The sequence below is a fragment of the Takifugu flavidus genome, chromosome 8, assembly GCF_003711565.1.
Source record: "Takifugu flavidus isolate HTHZ2018 chromosome 8, ASM371156v2, whole genome shotgun sequence".
NCBI classification, from domain to species: Eukaryota; Metazoa; Chordata; class Actinopteri; order Tetraodontiformes; family Tetraodontidae; genus Takifugu; species Takifugu flavidus.
The window spans coordinates 10,950,340-10,972,331 of record NC_079527.1 but is presented as its reverse complement, the minus strand read 5'-3'; the positions used below and the strand labels follow the sequence as shown (position 1 = coordinate 10,972,331).

The 21,992-nt window shown below is 49.5% G+C and overlaps 1 protein-coding gene across 2 annotated transcripts in view; it reads right to left on the bottom strand.

Moving 5' to 3' along the window:
• The window catches only part of LOC130529872 (metabotropic glutamate receptor 7), a 56,828-nt gene extending 36,026 nt beyond the window's left edge, over positions 1–20,802 (bottom strand). Inside the window, exon 1 of one of the 2 annotated variants that reach the window (XM_057040528.1) lies at positions 19,194–20,802. In XM_057040528.1, coding sequence (XP_056896508.1) covers positions 19,194–19,697 — 504 coding nt within the window. In that variant the 5' untranslated portion in view covers positions 19,698–20,802. The remainder of the gene's footprint in view (positions 1–19,193) is intronic. The other variant, XM_057040527.1, reaches the window with a different exon arrangement.
• Between the last annotated feature and the right edge of the window lie 1,190 nt (positions 20,803–21,992).

Sequence of the window (21,992 nt, the reverse complement as noted above, 5' to 3'; positions counted from 1 at the left end):
ATAGGATTCAGGCTAAAATCATGTCAGAAAGTAAAAGGAATTGCAGAGTTTTGCATTATTGATGACACTGTGGCCTGACTAAAAGCTGTTATTACACGTTTTCCACTCAGTTGTTGCTTTTACAGTCCTTTTATTTTATCAGTCATTGCAAACAAAAGAGGGTCGAAACATCTCGCTAACCAGGTGAACCGAGCCTGGGGGGGAGTTGTATGAACTTCCAACTTGACTCCACTTCAGTCACTGCTGTGCACGCCGGCTGCATTCTGAAGAGTTTTTCTTGGTTTTTGCACAAAAACAATCCGTTTTTCTCACGTCAGCCCTCCAGACCGGTGCTGGTTCACGAGACTATGAGCCGAGCTAAACTCCACGGTGCTGGACTGACCTTTGTCAAACTGGATCTGCAAGAATGCTACTTCTGTTAAAAACAAACAGTCTGGCTGTTCCAGTCAGTCCTCCGGGAGGGAAAGGGTGGACACAGATTAATGCGGGCCAATGATCCTTCTGCACAACAGGTGAAATATGGGCGCAATAACCTCCCCGTTGACTCCTCGCTGACGATGCTGAATAAGAGTGAAGCAATGTTTCGGCTCGCATATGAAGATTCATCCTTCATCCTCGTGCGCGGCGCTGTTGCCTCCGCGGGTGAACAGACGTGGCAAATTTCAATAAACATTCACGCGGTATTCCCAAAACGATTTGGGGAAAACACGCCGACCAGGATGAAACTAATTAGCTCCAGCTGTGGCGGGAAATTCCCTGGAAAGGAGCGATCTTTATTCCCAGTTATTGTCTGCACCATTCCGAGTGCCGGTGCAAACGTTCCGCTGGTCAAACCCACACAGATGACGCAAACGCCGGCTCGCTGCTGAAATCAACCTGCTGCCAAACCAACATTTGTCAGGATGTCTCACAGTTGATCAAAATCCGCCCAAAAAAACCTGAGTTTGAGCTCAACTTTATTATTCTTTTCCTCGCCGAACGCCGTCTAATCTGGAAGGTGTGTGACTGCCATCCATTCCTGTTAGAGAGTTGCAGAGGATCCAGACACGGGAATGAGGACACGTCGGCTGTGTGACGGGACCGCTCCGACTCACACGATGAGTTATGGCCATGACCCACAATTCAGAGGGAGTCGGCCGCACGGAGCTGCAAAACCGAGGAGCAGAGGAAGAGGAGGGCAGGCTGAAAGCCTCCCCTCGCGTTAAATACCTCTAGAAATACAAAATAAAAATGACATTAAACGATACAAATAAGCAGAAAATCTTTGGTGTGTATCCTCAGCCGAGCACGCTGTTACAATCTCGCAATTTCCATCAGCAGGCAGCTGCCTGAATGGAGTGTACTGGGTCAAAGAGGGAATAAAGCAACGTAATGGAAAAAAGCAACCAAAATTGCATTTGAAAAGAGGCTCTTTTCCCCCAAAAAGTGAAGCAGTTATGCTGAACATTTTACAGGCGACGCATCTCTGCAGAGCCGGAGTTGTGAAAATATGAAGTCAAAGGGTGCTACATTTGTCGGATCACGCGCCGCCGCCGTCCCAGCTGGGACGGTGAGCTGCCGGAATATTTCGTCTCTCGATCTCGACGCTTCGGGGAGAGATTGAAGATGTGATGTCGTTTCCCCGCGTAGCAGACGTTCACCCTGTTGGTACGATCCCCGTTCCCCTCGAGTCTGCACCTCATCACGGGTACAATCTCCAACGTCTTCAGCCGGGGCGGCTTTTAATTACCACTTTGACCTCGAGGAAAAAGGGGGGAGGGCTCCATCTTGATTGATAAAAATGCAAAGGTGTGGGAATGAAACCAGCTGAAGTTCTGACAGGAGGAGCTGCTAAAATCGTGCGGATTACAACCCCACGCTCCGGTGAGTGATTAAAGATCTTTCATAAAACCTTTGATGTTTTTTTCCTCACTCACTTATACAACTTCCGTGCACCCCTTGGGTCAAGGGATGCCCTTGATTCCCCAATTTTCCCACTAAACCATCGCAGAAAGTGTAGATTTATTTCGCAAAGCTGCTTGGAGAGCGTTATTTATGAGAAGATTCCAATCCTTTGAGAATGTTTACAGCGTATATTATTTCCCCACTGGGCAGGTGAAATCGCACCTCTCGCTCCATTGGTTGCGGGGGCAGTAACGTGACGGCGGCGCCCCGAATCGCCGCCGAGTACATCGACCATGAACCAATGAGGAGCTGCTCCGTTCAAGCCGAGGCAGCGATGTCCACGACGGCCCCGTCCAGTACCACAATTACACAACACTGATGTCTGGCACCTGTCAGCCGCCGTGTAGATCAAACTGGCGACCGCTGAGGGTAATCGCCCGGCCTGCGCTTGAATGTATCTGTGCTGACAGGATCGATGGAGGGAAAACACGGGGGTCTGTTATAGGGGACGCTGCTTTATTGATTAACCGCTGCCAAGTGAGGAGGTGGCCTTGAATAAAAATCTGTAGCCCGAAAAGGGTTTCAAAAAAATTGGAGGAATTTGAAGGGAGGGTTTGGGTGCTGTAGCTGGGGGAAGGAGGGAATCTGCTTAATGATATTAAATGAGATTTTTCATCCCCGTTTTGGAAAAAAAAGAGGTTATGTAAAGGTTGGGCACATTCGCAGCAGGCTACCATGCTAGGTGAAGTTAATTAGCATGCTCTGGCCTTTCCATTGAATTTTATTTTTTTCCCCGTGCCGTGGCCAATGAGCACCTCAGACAGCTCTGGAGAAAGGTGAGAGACTGTGAGGTTTTTCCCCGTCAACCTCGGCTAATATAAGGGTGACACCTCAGAGTAGCTGGGGGCAACATTTGCAGATGCGCTGCTGTGCTCCTCCGATCTCTGTCTCCCAAAGGCTCCGAGCATAAAAGAAATATTAGCAGAAAAATAAGCAACATATGGCACAACATGACTCTCAGTCGGGCTAATAGCAGCCATCTTCCCCTGCAATCTGAAAAGGAGAAGGCGTGCATATAGGAAGCGGCGGGCTGCGTGCGCAGACTGCTGAGTGCGGCAGTCAGCGGGTTCTGGAACGCAACAACAAACACAGCATTTTCCCCCACAAAGGCAGAGCTGAAACCATCAGCATCAATTAGACAAAAAGAACAAGAGAGCCGCGGGTTTGCTACATTAATCCAAGAGCAACGCCCGGGACCGTGGCGGCGGCCGAGAGCGCCAAGCGCTTCCCACGGACGTGTTGCTGTGGGCCGAGGGTGCCCGGGCCGCTCCGCTGCAGCAGCCCCCAGCGCCTCTATTTGCTGCATGGTTGCCTTCTAAGTATATCTTGACATCAGTCGGCTCCGCTCGGCAGTCCGCAACAATTTCCAGCGGAAATGGCAGCGGGTTCTGACAGACCGCGGCTCCAGCCCCTCGCTGCTCGTGGCCGTCCGCCAGCGCGGCGGTTGCCAAGTGCAATGACGTGCACACGCACCAGAAAACTCACTCAAATGTAAGATCTCGCAAACCGGCCGGCGGGCCGCTCTGAAAGCGCCCCATCCGGGATGGAGGAAACATTTCCACATAAAAAAGATTTACGTGCGGCGCCGCCGTCTGGCATCGTAAAGCGGGAGGAGTCGATATTCTATAATCCAAATGATACACTTTGATACGAGGCCTGTAAAGACATTGAGGAGTTATCATGTCGTACATCTTCCTCATTAAATCAAGGCGCCGCGGCGCCGACGCCAGCGGTCGCTGCTCGCTGCCATTTGTTAGCAGGGCAGAAGTAACAACTGTGTCCATACACGCAACCCGGGGCCGGGCTTTAGCAATCTCCCCTCGCCAGAGCATGGCGGTGCCAGCACTGCCAAGCGGGCAGAGGGGAAGGGGAAGGGGGCGGGGGCGCGCGAGGAGCGGCGGGGGGGGGGGAGAGTGACAGCTTTCCCTCCTTTTCTCTGTCGCTCTCTTCCCGGCCATCTGTGTCTCTCGCTCCCGCTCTTCTTTTGTGAACGCCATTTCCTCGCTATGCCCTCAGACAACCTGTGACTTTCATCCCGGCTTCCTCCTTCCCCGCCTCTCCGCGTGTTTGGGTCCCATCGGAGAGACCGGCGAGTCTCATCTTCCTGTTTGCCTCTCCCCCCCTCATTGTCATCCGTCTGTCGGCGGACACGCCCACCCAGATGATCAGCAGACACTTCCTGCCCACAGCGGTCCTCCGGCTGCCAATTTCCTCCCAAGTAGAGACAATCTGCCCTCGGTCGCTTGCTCTCTTACTACCCAAATGTCCCCTGAGTTGTCCTGGCACTCTTATTTTTCTGCCCAGTTTAGCCCCCTCTTTATTATTTTTAGCGGTACATTACATATAACTCATTATCGGGCATTTCCAGCTGCCACAAATGTGCAAGATGCTCATAATCTTTATCTGCCGTGGTTGTAAAATTAAAGGCTAATTATGAACAGAGTTTTTCCTGAGGACAATAAGACAACAGCAGTCGACTATAAATACTGTAAATCTGTTTATCACGAGCGCTCCAGCAGCGCAGAAATGACATTATTCTACTGTAGGTTTGACTCTGCTTTAAAGAAAAACTGAATTTGTTTGATTGGTGTAGATTTTATTAGTAGGAAGGGGGGAAGCTGGGACGTTTCCCACTATGTCAGTGGTTCTAATGTTTATTTACATGTTTTTTTAGAGGTTTTTAAAAAAAAGTACAACTAACTAAAACATTTGACTATGACGGGTGGGCTCCATTCTGATATCAAAAGAAATTAAAACACTCTTTTTGGTAATAATATTGATATAATAATTTTCTTTCTGACAAGTGGCGTTAAAAAAAAAACAACTGATGTTTAGGAAACTTAAAGCAGCTTATTAGCAAATTAAGGTTGACGTGTGCAACAAACACCCCCCCACCTTTAGCTGGTCAGGAACAAATAGGTTGTATTTATTTTTTACTAAATTCAAGCCCTTGAATCTCAGATTTGTAAGAGAGTGCTGATTCACTCCTGTGGCTTTGAGGATCCTTAACAGGTCCACACTTCTCCTGCCTCTCACTAATCCCGTGTATTCCTCCCGCGGTTTGCGTTCTCCTTTAATTTCCAATGTTTTCCTCTTACTTCTGGAACTCCGACACTTCCAGAGTTGCCCACACAGCCGAGCTAACCTTTGTGCAAAGTCTGGCTTTTATTATCCTTCATCTAACACGACCTTCCACCATCTCCTTTCCACCCACTTCTCTCCCTCCCAGCAGGTTCCCTGGCCCCCCCTCCGTCTCTCGTTCCCTCCACGCGTGTCCCCTGGGCCGCTCCGGCTCTCTGTGCCGGGTCTGAGCACTCGCATGGCCGCCCTGCCAGAGTGTATTTTAAGACAACCGACACATTCCTCCATGGCTACAGAAGCTCGCTATGAGTCACAAATCAGATATTTGACCAAGAGAGCCACACAGCAGAGTGGAGCCGGAGCGTGGGAGGAATGTGTGGATCGCTCACAAAAGGGAACCTGACCGACCCCCCCATCTTTCCATCTGGTAAACAGACTGCTATTTCAACTCCACCGCTATTTCAAAGAAATAATTGTTTCCTGACAACAAATATTATAGCTGTGGAGGACTCGTTGGACAAGTGACAGAGGAGAGGAGTAGGTTGCAAATGCTAAGCTAAGCTAAAACCCTTGATTTTAATCTGAGAGTCGGGCTTTAGCCCTGCTGCCAGAGATGGTTTTTGCAGATACAGTTTCTCTTTAAAGACAGTTTTTTTGTCCCCCCCCACCCCTCCGGTTTCACACAAAGCGAGGTCAGGCGGAGAGCGCTGTAGCCTGGGTGCAGGAGAGCCTCTGTCACCGAGGCCGTGCCAGCGTGACGGAGACAAAAACAGGCGAATTAGGAGCAGAAACGCAGTCTGCAGGTTTATGACTAAGTGTTTTCAAATGAATTCCCTTTTATCCACATTGTCTCCCATCACAGATGGCCGCATCGATTCCTCCCCACTCTGAATCGGAGCGGACGCATCTCTGTTTTCCTCCCGTTCACCCCCCCCCGCACGCTAACTTTGTTTCTTCGCCGAGAGGAATGCGAACTATCAATAAAACAGCCGGCGCTGGGCCCCGTTTTGCCCGGAGTCAGAGAAGAAACGAGAGCGTTCATTCATGAGAGACGCCGACATAAACGCGCTCTGCTGCCGAGCCGTTGCCGTGCGGAACATCTCCTCGTCTCTCCGGCGTGTTCTTCACCAAAGAGTGACTTTCTCCTGACCTACACCTGCAGCGTGCAGGATCTGACACATGCAACGCTGGTTGCGCACCTGCAGGAGGCTGAGCTGCATGCCAATGATCCTCCGTGCTGTCCACATCCCTCCCGCCCCGGCGCTCCCTTCAGACTCAATAGAGCACCATCGCCGGGTCTATTTCTCCCCTAATGGTGCAGACAAAGCAGGCGAGCCCCCACAATCTTATCTATCTTCTGCTCCTCACAAAGAATTCTTTAGCAGGGCCACGTAATTAGGTGCTGATCACAGCGCTCCCAAATAGCTCAGATATTCCTTCTGTGAGCTCCTGCTCGACGCCGCTGCGCTTGAAATATTGTGTATATGCTCAGAAGGGTTTTAAGAGGCAGTTTTCCGCTCGCCGGGTATTGCCTGTAGCGTCGCCTTGAACGTTTCCCAGAGTGGAGATCACGGTACGTTATCAGCAGCACCTGCATTCACACGCGGAATCTGGTGTCACGCATGGATTCGTCTGAGAGGCGCCGCCACAAACGAGCAGGAGTCGGCAGAATGTCGGCGTTCGTTCGCCGCCGCGCGTTTTGTTTGGCGTACTTTGATCCGAGCATCCGTGATTCAACGTGTTCCACTGCGGGCGTTTGGGAGTCGAAGCAGAGGGAAAGTGAGGAGTTATCGGCCCAAACTGCATCATTCGGAGACGGTCGTGCTCGCAAGCCAGGGCTTTCAGAACGTTGGCATGACAACAGAGATATTTTCTAATCAATTAAAAAGTCATAGAAAAGCAGAGGCATTCAGAGGAAACGTAATTAAAATGAAACAGGGGAGGGGGAAGCAAATGGCGGAGGGAACGCGCTCGCTAAAACACCGCTGTGATCAAACAGGGAACAATTTCTTTATAAGGCGAGGAGCTAATATGAGCGATCGGGTAGACGACATCAAACGGGTATCAGGCAAATAAAGGCCCCTTCAAGTCATGTTTTGTGGAAGCCTCATGCGGGGCCTCACATTCGCTGTCTAACCTGAAGCGTTTGATTAAAACTCATTTGTGGAAGTGCACAGTTAGAGTGGGAGCCTCACTTCAGGGCAAACAGGCCCCCTCAGTCTCTGATGGGAACAACAGTCCTCCCTGGTCCAGACAGCTGAGCCTGAGCTGCTCTGTTTAAGATCGTCTAATTATATCTTTATTATTTTCTATGATTACCTATCATTACATGGCCCTGCCAGGGATTTATTTATTGACCTCCAACCCCAGATATTAATTAGGCTCTGATAACAATTAAGAGGGCTTGGATGTAGGGGGGGGGGGGTGAGGTGTTGATTGTAGTCAGCCATATTCTGACACTGATTATGATGATTATGATGCTTGAAGCCAGAACACAGAGCTTTCTATAAATATAGGAAGCCATTTGTTAGCTTGCTTTTTTCGTTTTCATGCTAGCATCATTTTCTTAAATTGTGACAATTGATAAAACACATAAAAGCAGGAAGAATCAACAAGCAGCTTCCAGGTATAATTCAGAGCCATCCTCTGATTAAACATTTATTACAATATCTGCAACGCTTTATAAATGACCTAATGGCTGGTTTGGTGCAGCTCTGCTGGGGGGGCTAATGCCCAGACCTGCTCACATCTGCCCATGTCACCGCGTGAGCGTTGCTGGTGTGTTGGTCGACGCTCAAATGGCTTCCGAGGCTTCATCTGAAGGCAGCGTTTGTCCCCTTCGCGTCATCCTCTCAGCACATCTCATCTCAGAGAGCCGGGCCTCGTTGCTGCACATTTAAATAATATATTTTCATCTTTTATGAGTTGGGTAAATCTGTCACAGGGAGTGTGGAGGCTACACCACCTCCCGCTAAACTCCGCAAACAGCATGCTAGCAGAAAAATCCCGCACCGTGGAAACGTCTTTGTTTTACGGCAAACACGACAAGCGGATTTCCCCTAAACACCGAGCTCTCCTCTTCAGCTCTGTGTCTGTTCTCTCTGCACCCTTCCTCCGTCCCCCACTGCGATGAAAGATATTTCGTGTCCAGCCATAACCTTGACGCCCGTGGACTCTCTGTTCTGCTTGGCTGCTGCTACAGTGCAGCGCTGATTCCATCTGACCTGGCAGTCCTCTCAGCAGCACGCTGGCCGGAACAATGGACGATTGTCCAATGAGAAACCACAGGCCGCTTCCCAGTGACATCCCAAATAACCTGCCAAAGGCGGAAGAGCCGGACGCTCCTTCGGATAGAGCCCCGCACTCGCCTTCTCGCTAAGATCAGGATTCATCAGAGCAAACGTCTTGACTAATGGGCCGGGGAGATTTATGTGGAATGTGTTTTTGCGACAGGCGGGTTTCAACAAAGTGTCAGGAGGCGGCTCGCTGACACGCTTCTCAGAGCCCGACTCAGAGACACGCAGCAGACGACAGATCAGACAATTACGCCCAGACAAGAGAATCAGCCCAAACAAGCGCGGGGCCCACGTGAGAACAAGGGACGTGTCATCGGCTGCTGCCCAAAACGCACATCTTGATTTTCAATAAGACGGACGCCACGCGCGGTTCTGTAAACAGAACGTTCGGCTCAAGGAAAGGCACCGAAATAGACGCGGAATTCTACGTAAGGCACAAACGCCAGACTGAGTAACCTTTAGGGTGGAAATAGGCAGCTAGAGAGGGAAGCTAACGTTACGGCAGCATTAGCGGAGCTAAAATGGAGAGTGAATATCGTCTAAGTAGCCAAAACGTTTAAATAACGGCTGCAGTGTTGAACGAAAACAGCCCATACGGATCTGCAGGGGGCGCCGTCTCGTGCGACGATCCTTCATCTCCTGAGCGCTTAAATCCAACTTTAGCAAAGTTTTTGGTTCAGTTTCAGTATTCAGACGCCGTTTGTCTGAGACTGGTGGAACAGTCGCCGCTAATGAAACGATAATGGAATCTTAAGTGTGCTTTAAGGTCAGTCGGCTTTTCTCCGACCTGCTCGTCTCCAGTCATGTTTTCCTTTGCAACACATCGTTTATCTTTGCTTTGTTTTGCTTTTTGGTGACGCTGTGTTGTTGTTGCCGTCTCCGCCTGTGCTGTCCTGACGTCTCCACTTGTCTCTGCCGACCACATTGACACAGACGTGCAGAGAAGAGCAGATTTTCAGTGTGGTTGTGGTTTTTATCAGGTGTTCCTCTTAACATATTAACACTAAGTAGCGAATTCAACCCAAACAGAAGGGAAATGACTCTCAAAGGGTGTATTTGTGCGTTTCCTCCATAGATGTTCCACCCTCAGACTGTTTTATTTCCGGAGCTTTTGGAATATTTACTGATGAATGCCACTTTTCTTATTGCCTCCAACCTCCAGACGACGCGCTCCTGACAGTTCCTGCATAATCTGCTGATAAACCACATGCTATTGATCCCACAGGCCGCCGTTCCAGCCACACGCCAGCGCCCTTATGCTGAGGGAGCGGCGTAGACGGTCAGAGATTGCTCTTTTGAAGCAGTCAATTGTATTTTAAGCAACCCCATTTTGAAGGAAAGAGCTCTCCCAACGTGCAAAATGCCAATAATGATTGAGGTCTCCCTTCAAATCGATGGGACCGACACACGCCGGCCGCTTAAACTCCCATAGAATTAGCATGTGGAAACAGTTCCCCCGCCCGCTGATGTTTTATGGCGCGGTCAGGTTTGAGAAGCGGGCAGAGCAGACCTGCCCCACAAACAAACAAACAAGCGCTCGTGTCCAAGCACAAACAAAATGGGAATTAATTTAATAAGAGGGAAAATGTGTTTGAGCAGAACGACCCAAGGCCTGTTGTGTTCTCTCATAATTATTCCTCCTGTAATGAGAGTGTGCTTATTGTTATTCTGCTCCACCAGCAAGCAGCTGCTTTATTAAGGAAGAAGCAACCGTGCGCACATACGTGATGTAACGCACATGCACAGAAGCATGTTTGAGTGCACGTGTGACGGGGGGGCTCATCTCTGTTTCTGATCGACTGCCAGGCAGAAACGACCCAGAAACACCACTAATTATCTGTTGTGCGTCTATTTCAAGGTGCCCACATGAAACGGCGTTTCTCCATCGTTAGCGCAGCACGTCCGGACACATTTGATATGTTAAGTAGGTAATTAAACGTCGAGGCTCGTTCTTTTGTTGCGGAACTACAAGGTTTTCGTTTTGTTGCTGATCTTTATCGTGGTGCTCCTGATGCACGTGGCCCCCTCGCCTCTGTCGCCGTGCAACGGCTTCCAATTCAATTTCGGCCTCCGCCCCAAACGATCAACGAGGGCGGCGCCACCAGGGGCGAGAAGATCGCCGCGCTGCAGAGGAGCGACCACTGCGCTTCCTCTCCTCCCGCTCGCGTCCCCGGTTGGTGTGTGGCGAGCCCGTTCCTGCTGGCGTGCCTGTCTGCATCATGCAGACGCCTCGTGCCACCGGCCTCCGGGGACGAGAAGGACGCCATGTGAGCTCGGCTCCTCCCCTTTAGTTCTGGCAGCGCGCCGTATAAAGGTGACTGTTGCCCACGCACGGCGGTTACCACCCCAAACTGTGTGTGGCGGAGACGCTCAAATCGTGCATGTCCCCTTTAACTTGCACAAGAAGGTGTTGTTTATTAGTCCGTCGCTTTCGTGGCTCCGGGGAGGCCCGTGGCATCGTGTCAGACTGCCGCCACTTTCAAGGCAATGTGCAACGAAACGCGTTGGCAACAACAACAATAGGCTCATTCATCGCCGTCATTAATTGGTATTCATGTACGAAAATGCTCCGTGTAGCTCTTGGGGGGAAGATTTGATGAAATCTGAAACTTCCTCAGAAAGAGCGGTGGCGCTGATGATGGCGGAATACGTTGTCACCAGGGAAGCGTTGCCGGGAACATGCTAATATTCGGATGTGAACATTTAGCTCCGACTGCCGCCTCGGAGAACGACTGGAATCGCCGTTATGGTGATTGACACGCAGAGCGTATTGGCCACTGAGCTATGAGGGTTAATACAGCGACATCAGTTGACACATGGTGAGTGTTGCAACATCCCAGCCGCTCATACTGTCCACCTATGCTAGCTTTAGCATCACAATCTGCAACAAGGCAGCGGGTTTCATTGAAATCCCCAGTTGTTACATGCTAGCAAAGCTGTGCTGGCAGCTTTGATAGAGATGATGAGAACAGCGGGCGTTTCAAGTCTTGGGTTTCAAATGTCTGCTGTCTGTAGTCAAAGATCTTTTGTGTCATTGAGAAAAGCGCGAGCATTTTCCCCCATTTTGTACGAGCTCCTGTCACACCTACGCAGCTATTCATGTGTGCAAAAGAAAAGGAAAATGCTGAACACGTGACTACTGAGTCAACATTCTAACCTCTCGGAGTTTTGAAGCTCGTAGTCGTATTTTGACCCCACTCATTCGTTTCAACATGTGAAGGCAAAGCAAGTCATGATATTTTTGTTTTTCAACATCTTTTTCTTGGAGTCGTTTCAGTCAAGGCCAGATAAGAGGGGGCTGCGCCGTCAGCCTTGTTCCTTAATCTCAGCTCAAGGTTTCTCCCTCAGTATTGAAATGAAACAGCTCCATGAGAGGATGGAAATGTGCACGTGGGATCCTAAAACGGTGGCCCTGAAACTGCCGCCTCCAGCACTGCAAGAGCTTAATGCTTCAACCTTTGTGAAGGGAGCGCTTCCTGGCATCCTCCCTCAGCAGAACGGTGAGTTCTGGCTGTGATGCACAGACTTGGAGATGACTAGAGATCCTCTTGAAGATGGATGAGTCCAACAAACCGGTGAATTTCGCCGGCACGAGCAAAAACTGAGCAGTGGATTACATCCTCCAAGACATGGAGTCAAGCTAACAAGGAGTCAAGCTAACAAGGAGTCAAGCTAACAAGAGCAACGAAATCACCTCATCTCAGGATTTCTTTAAATTCCACACATATGGCGCTGTCTAATTCAGCCTCCTCACTTAAGCATTGTCCTCGCTATTGTCACGGAGTCTTATGTTCTGCTCAGTGCACAGGCTTATTTGCTGCTTTGCTATTTGCCTTATAGGCTTCCATGGAAGGCAGCGCGCTCCCACGGCACGACCACGCTGCCAAATATAACTTTAATCAAATCTGCAGCGCTGGAGACCCAACAGAAACAGGGATGTAATCCTAAAAACAATGGCGCGCCCACAGAAATATGATATTAATATGAAACGCGATGCGAAGCGGTAGAGGACGGCGACGCGGTGAGGTTGGCTGTTTAACCACGAGGACGTACAGTAATTGAATATGTCACATCCATTGAGACTCCAGGACCGGGTGCACCTGTAGGCACGACCAAACATTATTTCTGCATGAGTACAAGCTACCTGCACATCTATTGTTAGCGTTTAGCCTGAACACTGCCGTGCTGCTCTTTCAGAATGGCTGTTGACTCATCATCAGTTTCCCACAAGTCTTTTCTTTTTGTTCCTACAGTTCGGGGGTCGAGCTTCGGCGAAGTCCTGCCCGTGTCTTCATATGTGCTGCTTGGAAATCTCATTTTAGGAGACCTCAGAGGATGTTTGTGACATTATAAGTTGGTCGGCTCATCTCAATAGCCGGCATAGTCAAGTGTACCGTAACAAAGCCTCCGGTGCATCAACGCTGGGAAGGGAGGGTGGGAAAAAGGTATCCGTGATGCTAATGAGCAGGCAGAGGTGCCATCTTGTGGATTCTTTTGTGGTAATTATATATTTTGCTTGTCTGACAGCGATTAGCAGCCCTTCTGAATGTTTTTATGCATGTGCTGAGGGGATTTTTGAAAATGCAACACCTTTTATGTGGTGAGAGGGAATTGTCCCAGACGCCCGGATCCACCGGATTAGACTTAAGTGCTATATAATTTCAAGGGTGACGTGACATTTCATGGGGAGAAACAAACACGCCCAGCTGGAGAGGAACCACAACCCCGGCCCCTCCTGGAAGATCCAGACGCTTTCACAGCCTCGTAGCAACTCGCATAACTAATTTAGCAGGATTTGATGAGCTGGGAAGGAAGACGTCTGCGTGGTACAAAGGAATCCTTTTTAAAAGCGACGTTTTCTCGCCGAGTTTGGGAAAACAAGGGGCAACGTTAGCCGCAAAGTGACGACTTTTTTGCTTTTGTTATTTGGAGTCACCGTGGTCGGTCCAGAACGTTGCGGGGATCAGCCCGAGCCAAACCACGCACAATGAGCCCGGCGATAATGCCCTCCGGCTCACGCTGGAGCAACGGAGACATTTCCTTTTGGCGGGATGAGTGAGAGGCCGAGCAGCAGCCAGCCGAGACCTCCTCATGCCTCTCCACTCATCCCCGTAAGAGGATCGGACATAATGGGGTTTCCTCTGCTCACAGATCTACAGGAGAACTTTCAGCAAAGTCTCTGAGTGCTGCTCTCGCCACATTTTACAGTCACGTCCACCATCAGTGTTGAAAGAACCCCGGTGCGAGCTGGAAGTGAGCACAGCTAAGCATTTAAGCAGGTGCCCCCCCCCCCCCCCCCCCCGCCCGTCTGGGATGTCAGGTCCAATCTTTAGCTTTGTGATTCCATCAGCGACGACGCCTCATTCACAACTCTATCAGCTTTAAGAAATATGAGAAGACCTGAGAGACCGCCGTCTTTCCATTGAAAAACTCTTCCTCCACACTGTGATGCTGCTGAATAATGAAGCCCCCCCCCACCCCCCCACACTCCCCCCCCACCCCACCACACATGGCCAGGACATTAATATTGCGCAAGAGTTTGAATATGGCCGCGACTGTGCGACCTTGTGTCAGCTGTGACAACCCGTGAGAATTTTACCCTCCATATTAATATTTTTTTGGGGGGGGGGGGGTTATTCCTGCACCCTCGAGCGCCACGGCGCCACTTCCCTCAAGGACTTTAGATGTAAAAGCGCATTAAAAGCCTCTTCTGCTCTTTGTCTGCTGCCTGGAAAGGAAGGTGTCACTCCAACGTTTGGAATGTTTACCTTCGTAATGGCTGTTTTTTTTCCTAATAAAATCTGTTTAAAGTTCATTTTTATGAAAAAAAACAACAACAATAAAATAACTTGTTAAAAACACATCATGTAAACTCGGCGACTGCATAAATATTCCCGTCTTTAGTGGCCACCCTAATTTAAGAGAGGTCAAGCCAGACGGTGCGAGGACTCTTCCAATTAGTCAAATGGAGATTACGTGAGTTCAGTGAAGGCGTCACGGCTGTAGAGTTAAGACGGGTGTATGTAGAACTGCTTCATTAGGATGTCTTACAAAGCGGTTCTGAGCAAAGCTGGAGATGATAAAATATATATATAAATATATGTGCGGGTGGCTGAATATCTCCTGATGTTGGGTTATTTATGAGCCGGTAGGAATGTGTCAGATGTCTGCATGGGGAGCGCCGCTCCACAAACCCGGTGAAGGAGGACACGCGACGCCCCTGACTACTCTGTAGGTGTGAAACTCCTCAGCAGCTGAGATGAGACAGACTCTGTGGGCAGCTGCTGTCGCCCAGACACCAGAAATAGAGTGACAGCTGCCATTTAAGGCAGCTCACGCTCCTTCTCGTCTAAAGACATTTGGGAGACTCTTTCTTCAAATGGATTCATTTGGCTCTTCTTTATTTACTTTTACACAATCGAGTTCGGCCTCGAACACAAACGGGCCGGTGACGTGTCGACGTCGTGCAGTTTCAGGAGGGAGAAGAGGGAACAACTGCAGTGGCCAGATGTACAGACGTGACTGAGACCTGTCTAATTAAACCCAGCGATGCCATTAAGTGCTAAACTACATCTGCTCACATTGTTTCAAACGTTGATGTCGGCAATACTTCAAACTCTTTATTGCATTCAGACATTTTTCAAACAAGCATATACTCTCTCTCTCTCTCTATATATATATCTATATATATATCTATATACTGTATAGATATATAGATATTATATATATCTATATATCTATATAAACTGTATATAGATATATATATAGATATACTGTAGATATAGATATAAAGCAGATTGAATGGGGGCCGAGGGGATGATACTTTGCACAGGATCTTTATTTACTTTTGCAGTTATGAGTTTTCCTTTGTTCTAGTTCATATCTCATGATAGTTTGCTCTCCAACCCTGATCCCACTTCAAATAAAAAAGCCATTTTTTTATGCTTTCATCCAACCCTCCTGCACTCACCTGTCAGATTCATTTGGATGCATTTACCACCATCTGCACTGCTTATAAAGATTCTAATTCTTGATGGAACATATCAGCTTTAATGGCATTAACTGACCTCTCCTGGAGTGTTTATCGAACGTTAATAAATGTAAAAGAAGAGAGGCACAAGAGGAGCCCTGCAGAGTTAAAAAAGGCAGCGTAAAGTAACTCATATAGATGTAATATTCCCCGATCTATCAACTGCTATTCTTAGCCAGTTAGCCCCATTAACACACAGTTACAGCTTGTAGCCATAGCAGCCTTTTCCTGTCCTACTTGCCTTCCTCTACAGCACGTGACTATATCTGTACATCTGGACAGATGAACCCTCTCTCCCTCCCTTTTATCAACTGATATCATCTAAAACGTGTCAACTTATCACCCTTTAATGTTTGAGGAATCAAGCTGCAGACGCAGATGAGGGAAAACAAAGCAAACCGCCGCCGCTGGTTAACTAGCGTGGCGTGCACGTAGCATCGGCCCGTCTTAAGAAGCAGCTGGAAGAGCACAAGATCCACTGACATGGAACTGCACAACCTTGGCTGAGCAAGACAGCGCAAACCCACCGGAACGCTGGTGAGGAGACGGGATTTATTTATTTAGGATGCGAGGGTTGTTTGTTTTATGCAACGGGTCGATTTCTTTGGTCCATAACTGTGAGAAAAGAGGAATACATTTAGATAAGAATCTACGTGACCCCCCCTCAATCCTTTGTGCTGCCAGTAGTGAGTGCTGCGCTCGTGTGTGAGGAGAATCCGTGCACTAATGGAAGACGCGAGCGCTCTCCAAAAGAGAGCCGGAACGCTGCATTTGTCTGCTCCGAACACACCGTGTTGAAGACTGAACAATTCCAACACAGGAAGGAAGTTTAGCCGCATCAACACACGGCGCAAAGTCAGCGTTTCCATGCCGACTAGAAGCCTTTTCTTTGAAGATATTTTGCACGTTTGTGCTCTGATTGACACCATATTAGCAAGATTAGACACTGGAGATGACCCAGATTGATGTGATAACTATTAAGAGATCACTATTAGAACAACTGGTGACTCACATGGTCACCGGTCCAACCAGGCCCACGAGGGCTGTGATCCATCATGGGTCTCCATCATAGCGGGTGAAAACAGACGTCCTGGTAGGTCTGGGTGGCACCCACACCCCCAACCCAAACCTAAAGATGGCGGCAGGCGGTCCATTTAAAGCTAAACATCGCCTCTTGTGGCAGAAACAACCGACGTTCATCACTAATATTCTGCTCTGTAGCGTGAGTAAGTTGAACTTGTTAATTGTCAGCAGCGGCGGAGGAAGTGGAATTTGTTTGTCATCCATATTTCAGATGATTGCTTTAAGTTATAATGTACTGAGGGGGGGTCTCTGTGTCACAGTCTGAATAAGAGCCAATTAGCAAGTGATGGAGAGAAAATGTAGCAGCCAAAGGCACTGGAGTGGATCATAAAATATCAATGAGACACTGGCGTGTTCCCGTCTTCAACAATGGTAATAAGGCTCTGGTGCATACGCAGATGTTTACATCTATTCATATGTCCCACACTTGGCATGAATGCAGGCATGGGGTGTGACTAATTGACCTGTGCATCCACATTCATCAATGTACAAATGGCAGCCTTGGTTAGGAAAACATAATTAACCTCTGTCAGCTTGTGTCACTTTCACAGCTCACGCGGACGCACACGTGCACGCAAACACAGACAGCTCCTCGGCGCCCGTCCTCACCATCGCCCGGCGGTACCGATCGCACCGCGAGCCTTCAAATCAATCACGGTGATGATTCTGTGAGGGGGGAAAGAAAAAAAAGGGAAAAAAAGCAGAGATAAAAAAGCCAACGGGAGCCTGCGAGGGCTGGAAGAGCCGAGGACGTCAGTGCCTCACTCAGACGGGGAGTGTTTCCCCAGACAGCAGGACAAGATGGAGTTCACCATGCCGGAGTTTCAATCTTTGGGGAGAAAAAAACACATATGGCAGGTGGAACATGGAGAATGCAGCCGTATTCTCTGATTTAAATGTCATCTTCTGAAGAATCAATTTCATGATTCATTTAAGAGGGCGAGACTCACAAGTGGGCAAAGTTGCTCAGTCCTGAAAATGACTTTGAGCCTGATCTGAGAGCGGGATCTCTTGGATCGTTCGGATCTTTTGGATCGTTTTCCCCCTCCCTGAAGGGTGTCAATGTCGTTGCTCTCCGTCAAATCTCAAAACCTTTGGCTAATTGATTATTTTTCCCCTCCGATGTCGTCGTTGCTTCTCATTTTCAACACAGCGTGAAAGGCAGTAAAATAAAAACATCTTAGCAGCAAATGGGCCTCGCCATGGCAACGGTATTGATCAACCCTCCCGAGGCCTCAGAAAAATCCATCCCTCATGTCAATTTCCCTGCATTAACAGTTCAGCAGCTCCTCGCGCCACGTATAGACAGCCGTGATATTTAGCATCTGGTGATCAAATCCACAATCACTATTTAGCTTCCCTGATGATCCATTTATCGCCGGGTGACCCGATGATATCGGCCGAGAACAGAGGCAAGAAGCGGGCCGGCGCCGGCAGAGGTCATCACCTGCAGCTTTAAACTGTGAAGATCTGCCTTCAAACGAGACGGCTCTGTTGGGGGGGGGACCCACGTGAATGAGACGGCAAAATTGTTGCCGTTGCTTCCGGAGTGAGCGTGTGAGGCGGACGCGCTCTCAGGAATCATCGCTGATGGATAATAATTTAGGAAAACCGCTGCCAGTCCGTCTTTAGGCGCCGCAGAAGGTAATGAGTGTAAATGGGCCGGGCCCTCACTCCGAGCGTGTATTGATTATTCAGCATCAGGTGGTCTTACACTTAATTTATCTTTGTTTGTCAGAAGTGCTAAACTCACCACGGGCGCCGAGGGAACGGCGTCGGACTTGATTTGTGGATTTGAACGCGATCGTTAGAATCCTCTATGCCGTTGAGCTGCTACCTGCTCCCAGGCTACCTGCGGCGTCCCCAACGCCGCCATCAGCGCGAAGGGAAAGAAATGTATGGGAATGGACGCGCTAAAGCGCCTATTTGGTATTCAGAGTAATTAGGTGTTTTGCTATGAAGATGTGTTTTAAATAATTAATCCGGCGTGTTGGTGCCCCCGCTGCGCTCCTCGTTCCACTGCAGCACAGAGTGGGTCAGCCCTCTCGTTTGACTCTGATGCAACAGGATCGGGAGACGAATTCCACCACAAACTCGCTCGGCTCGGAATTAACGACACGTTTTCTCTCCGTTTAGCCGCAGCCTTCGAGCTCAATTAGGGTGCCAAAGTTCTGCTTCCTGGCGCTGCAAGAAAACACGCCATCTTAAGCGTTAATCCGGCATTTTAAGGTTAGGGAGTGGGGGGGGGGGGGGACCAAACCTTTCAATTGAAAATAAATAAATAATGGCAGCAGACGCCCACGGTCCTTTCCTACAAGAGGCTCATACAATCATGTGTAATCTCCTGGAGCCGGCCTGTTCGTCTCAGGAGGAGGCTGCTGAGTTGGGGTGTGATTGTGTCAGGATGGCGGTGCCCACTCATCCTGGCCGGAGACAGGAACAGACGGGAGCTGTTCTCTCAGCACCACCGGGGACCAGCAACAGCACATTCGCTCTCTGAGAGGGTGTAATGGAACAGAACGCGCGCGCGCGCACACACACGCGCTACATCTAGCTGTTGACTGATTGACAGAATGAAATGAAGACATCAATGCACGATAAAATCCTCGTGTTCTCCGGACTGTCCTTCAGAAGGGTTAAGTGGATGCGTTTTAGCGTGTGGGCAGAAGCGAAGTGCATGACTTGGACTTTGCATTTTACAAACACACGAAGGAGCTATTTTCAAACCACAAAACTGTTGCGCACGCTCAAAGACTTGCCTGGAAGAGGCGTAGGATGTTGGCAACCATGATCGATACTGAACTTGCCGAGGCTCCGATGACTCCCACCACTTTTTCGGGCTTGAGAAACACCGGTGGCTCCCCGTTCGTGCAGCGCACGTCGGAGGTGTCCTTCGTGATGAGGGCTTGCACGAACGTCAAAGACTGCTCCAGCGCGTAGGTATCCCTCGAACAAGTGTCCAACAGCCGGGCGCCCAACGTGATGTTGGGTAAGAGTTGCTCGTCCTGGTTTATCTGATCCAACGCGTACATCATGGCTTCAAGCCGCTGGATGCCGTTCTCCTTTTTAAGGTCCCCGCACGGTGCGCCGTCGGTGCCTCTGGAGTGCACCGGGAAAAGTCCACCGAGGGTCAAATGCCCCTCAGTCCGTATTGAATGAGGCGCATACGTCTCCTGAGGCAGCGCGAAATCTATCACAGTCCTCATGATCCAAAACATTCTCCATAAGCAGCTCAGCTTCACGCACGGACCGAGACGAGCCATGATTAACTTTTTTTTTGTATTATTATAAGGATGAAGAGTGTAATCCGGAAATAAACGCAAGCAGAAAGAGAGAGAAGTTTGTTAGAAAGAGCCCATTCTTCTCACCAGGCAGGATTCAACAATCAGGGCTGGAGAAGCGAGACGCAGTCGATGGCTGAGGCGAGCTGCGCCCATCGCTCTGCTGCCGGGACCGAGTGCTGCAGCTTGTTGAATGGCGATTCGGTTCCCTCGCAACGGGAGGCTACATCCACAAGTTCCGAAATACGAGCAATAGAGCCTCGACACGCGTACATAAACTTGCCTAATTCGGTGCGGCAGGCTAAATCCAGAGCGCGAGTGCAAAGCCGATGAATCCGCTGTCGAGATCTGGCATATCTTCACAAACCCTGCGCCGCAATTGTGCCACATAAAACGTCACGATTTCAAAGAAGAAACGGACCCTCAAGATCAAGTGAATGTGTTAGAAACCCGCAGAAGTCGGGGGCATTCTTCTCGACCAGCCAAACTCCGAAGAGCGCAGCGATGGTTCGTTCGGATGTGGCGTCTGTCTCCCAAGGGTGCACATCTCACCAGTCCCCTGAAGAAAGAAAGGAGAAAGGGCGCAAACAAAACGACCAAGACGAGCTAAAAAATGTGCGTCAGTCGGGCAGAGGACTGAGGGGGGGGAAATGCAGCTAATTAAAGCTCCCGGTCTCTCCGAGGCTCCGCAACCGGTCGCATCATGCAAAATGAATGAGTCACAATGAGGGATTCGCTGCGCGCCGAGTTTTCAGCCCCCTTTTTCTTTGTGAGACGTCATTCAGCAGGCTTGGGTGTGAAAAAAAGAGAGAGCCACCAGTTCACGGCGAGATTTTCAGGAAGTTGTCGTTCAGCAGCTTCAGACGGGAGGAGATGGACAGGTAAACATGACGAGCGGAAAGCGCGTCCGCGTTCTAATTGTTCCAGTGCTCCTCGGCGCATTCATAATCTCCGCCTCTCTCTGCCCCCCCTTCCTACTTTATCCCCCTCAAACCCGCTAAAGTGTCTCTTCTCCTTTGATGTTGACGGCGGCAGCCATGCAGCAGCGCAGATTCGTGACATGATGGAGAACACGCCAGAGCTGCGGGTGCGGGGAGCTTTACCCGCCCGCCCGGCTGGAAAGTGTCTTTCCTGAAATACTTTTGGATGCATTAATGATGCGCCTTTAAAAAGGGAGGGGTGGTGAAGGGAAGAGCGGGGGGAGACACGTTTGGAGGGGTCCAGACTGGTCTCCCAGGCAACCCTTCTTCAGAAAAAGCGATACCGATTCCCCGTTACACACAAACCCACGCACGCACGCACTCCGCATGCTGGCGCGTCGTGCGCGCAGGGCAGAGATTGTGAGCATTAGCCACACCTTGCAGAAACAGCATCCCTCACGTGTTCCTAACAAAACACTGTCATCACCAAACTATGTAATTGCACAGATGGCGCTTTTGGAGAAGCGTCAAATTCTGATCATTAGCTTTGGTGGGAATCTTTGCATTAGCCAGGGACCTGCCAGGCAATTTGTGCCATTAATTAAAGATGTGACTTGTGGATGCGATTCACAAAATTACTTTACAAAAGCTCTCTGTGTTCTTGCTGTGGTTTACGACGTTTAAAAAAAGGTGCTAAGTGAGCACTCTGCAGAGATCTGTTGATACATAATTCATACCTATAAGCCACCATTTTCACGCTGACCACATCCGCACCTGCCAGCGCACATCCAGCGTCTCCTGAGGTGGCGCTTGTTGGTTGGAAAAAATAGATATGTACAGCAGCGCTTGGAAACAGCAATCAGATTAGGGGATAAATCAGTTAAGTTGCTCGATCACTGCGTGAAAATCAGCCTCTCGGAGTGGCTTTATCCCGCCAACGATTATGGTGCAGAGAGTCCCAGTTTATGAACATGTTCGTTCCGTTCGTTTCTGTTCAATTAAAAGATTAGAAAAGGCGATGTAGCTCTAATTGAAACATGTCCTATTGACATTATAGGCTTGGGTGGACAAATTTGTAATTAATTAAGTTGGATGGAGATTAATTCAAGCCTAATCCTGCCACGTAGTGTATTTATCTCCATTAGCTGCACTGAGCGTGCGCACACCCTCCAACGGGACGGACATGTCCGTCTCTGTGGTGTAGAGGGGCCAGAATTTTTGAGATGCACCAGAAATACATTTAAGGACACAGTGTGGGAACTGGCGGGAGAGAACTGAAGAATGTGAGAGGGGAGGGAGGCAGATGGCGAGAACACGCAGCTCCCAGCAGGCAGGCCTGGAGGATGCGGCAACAGGG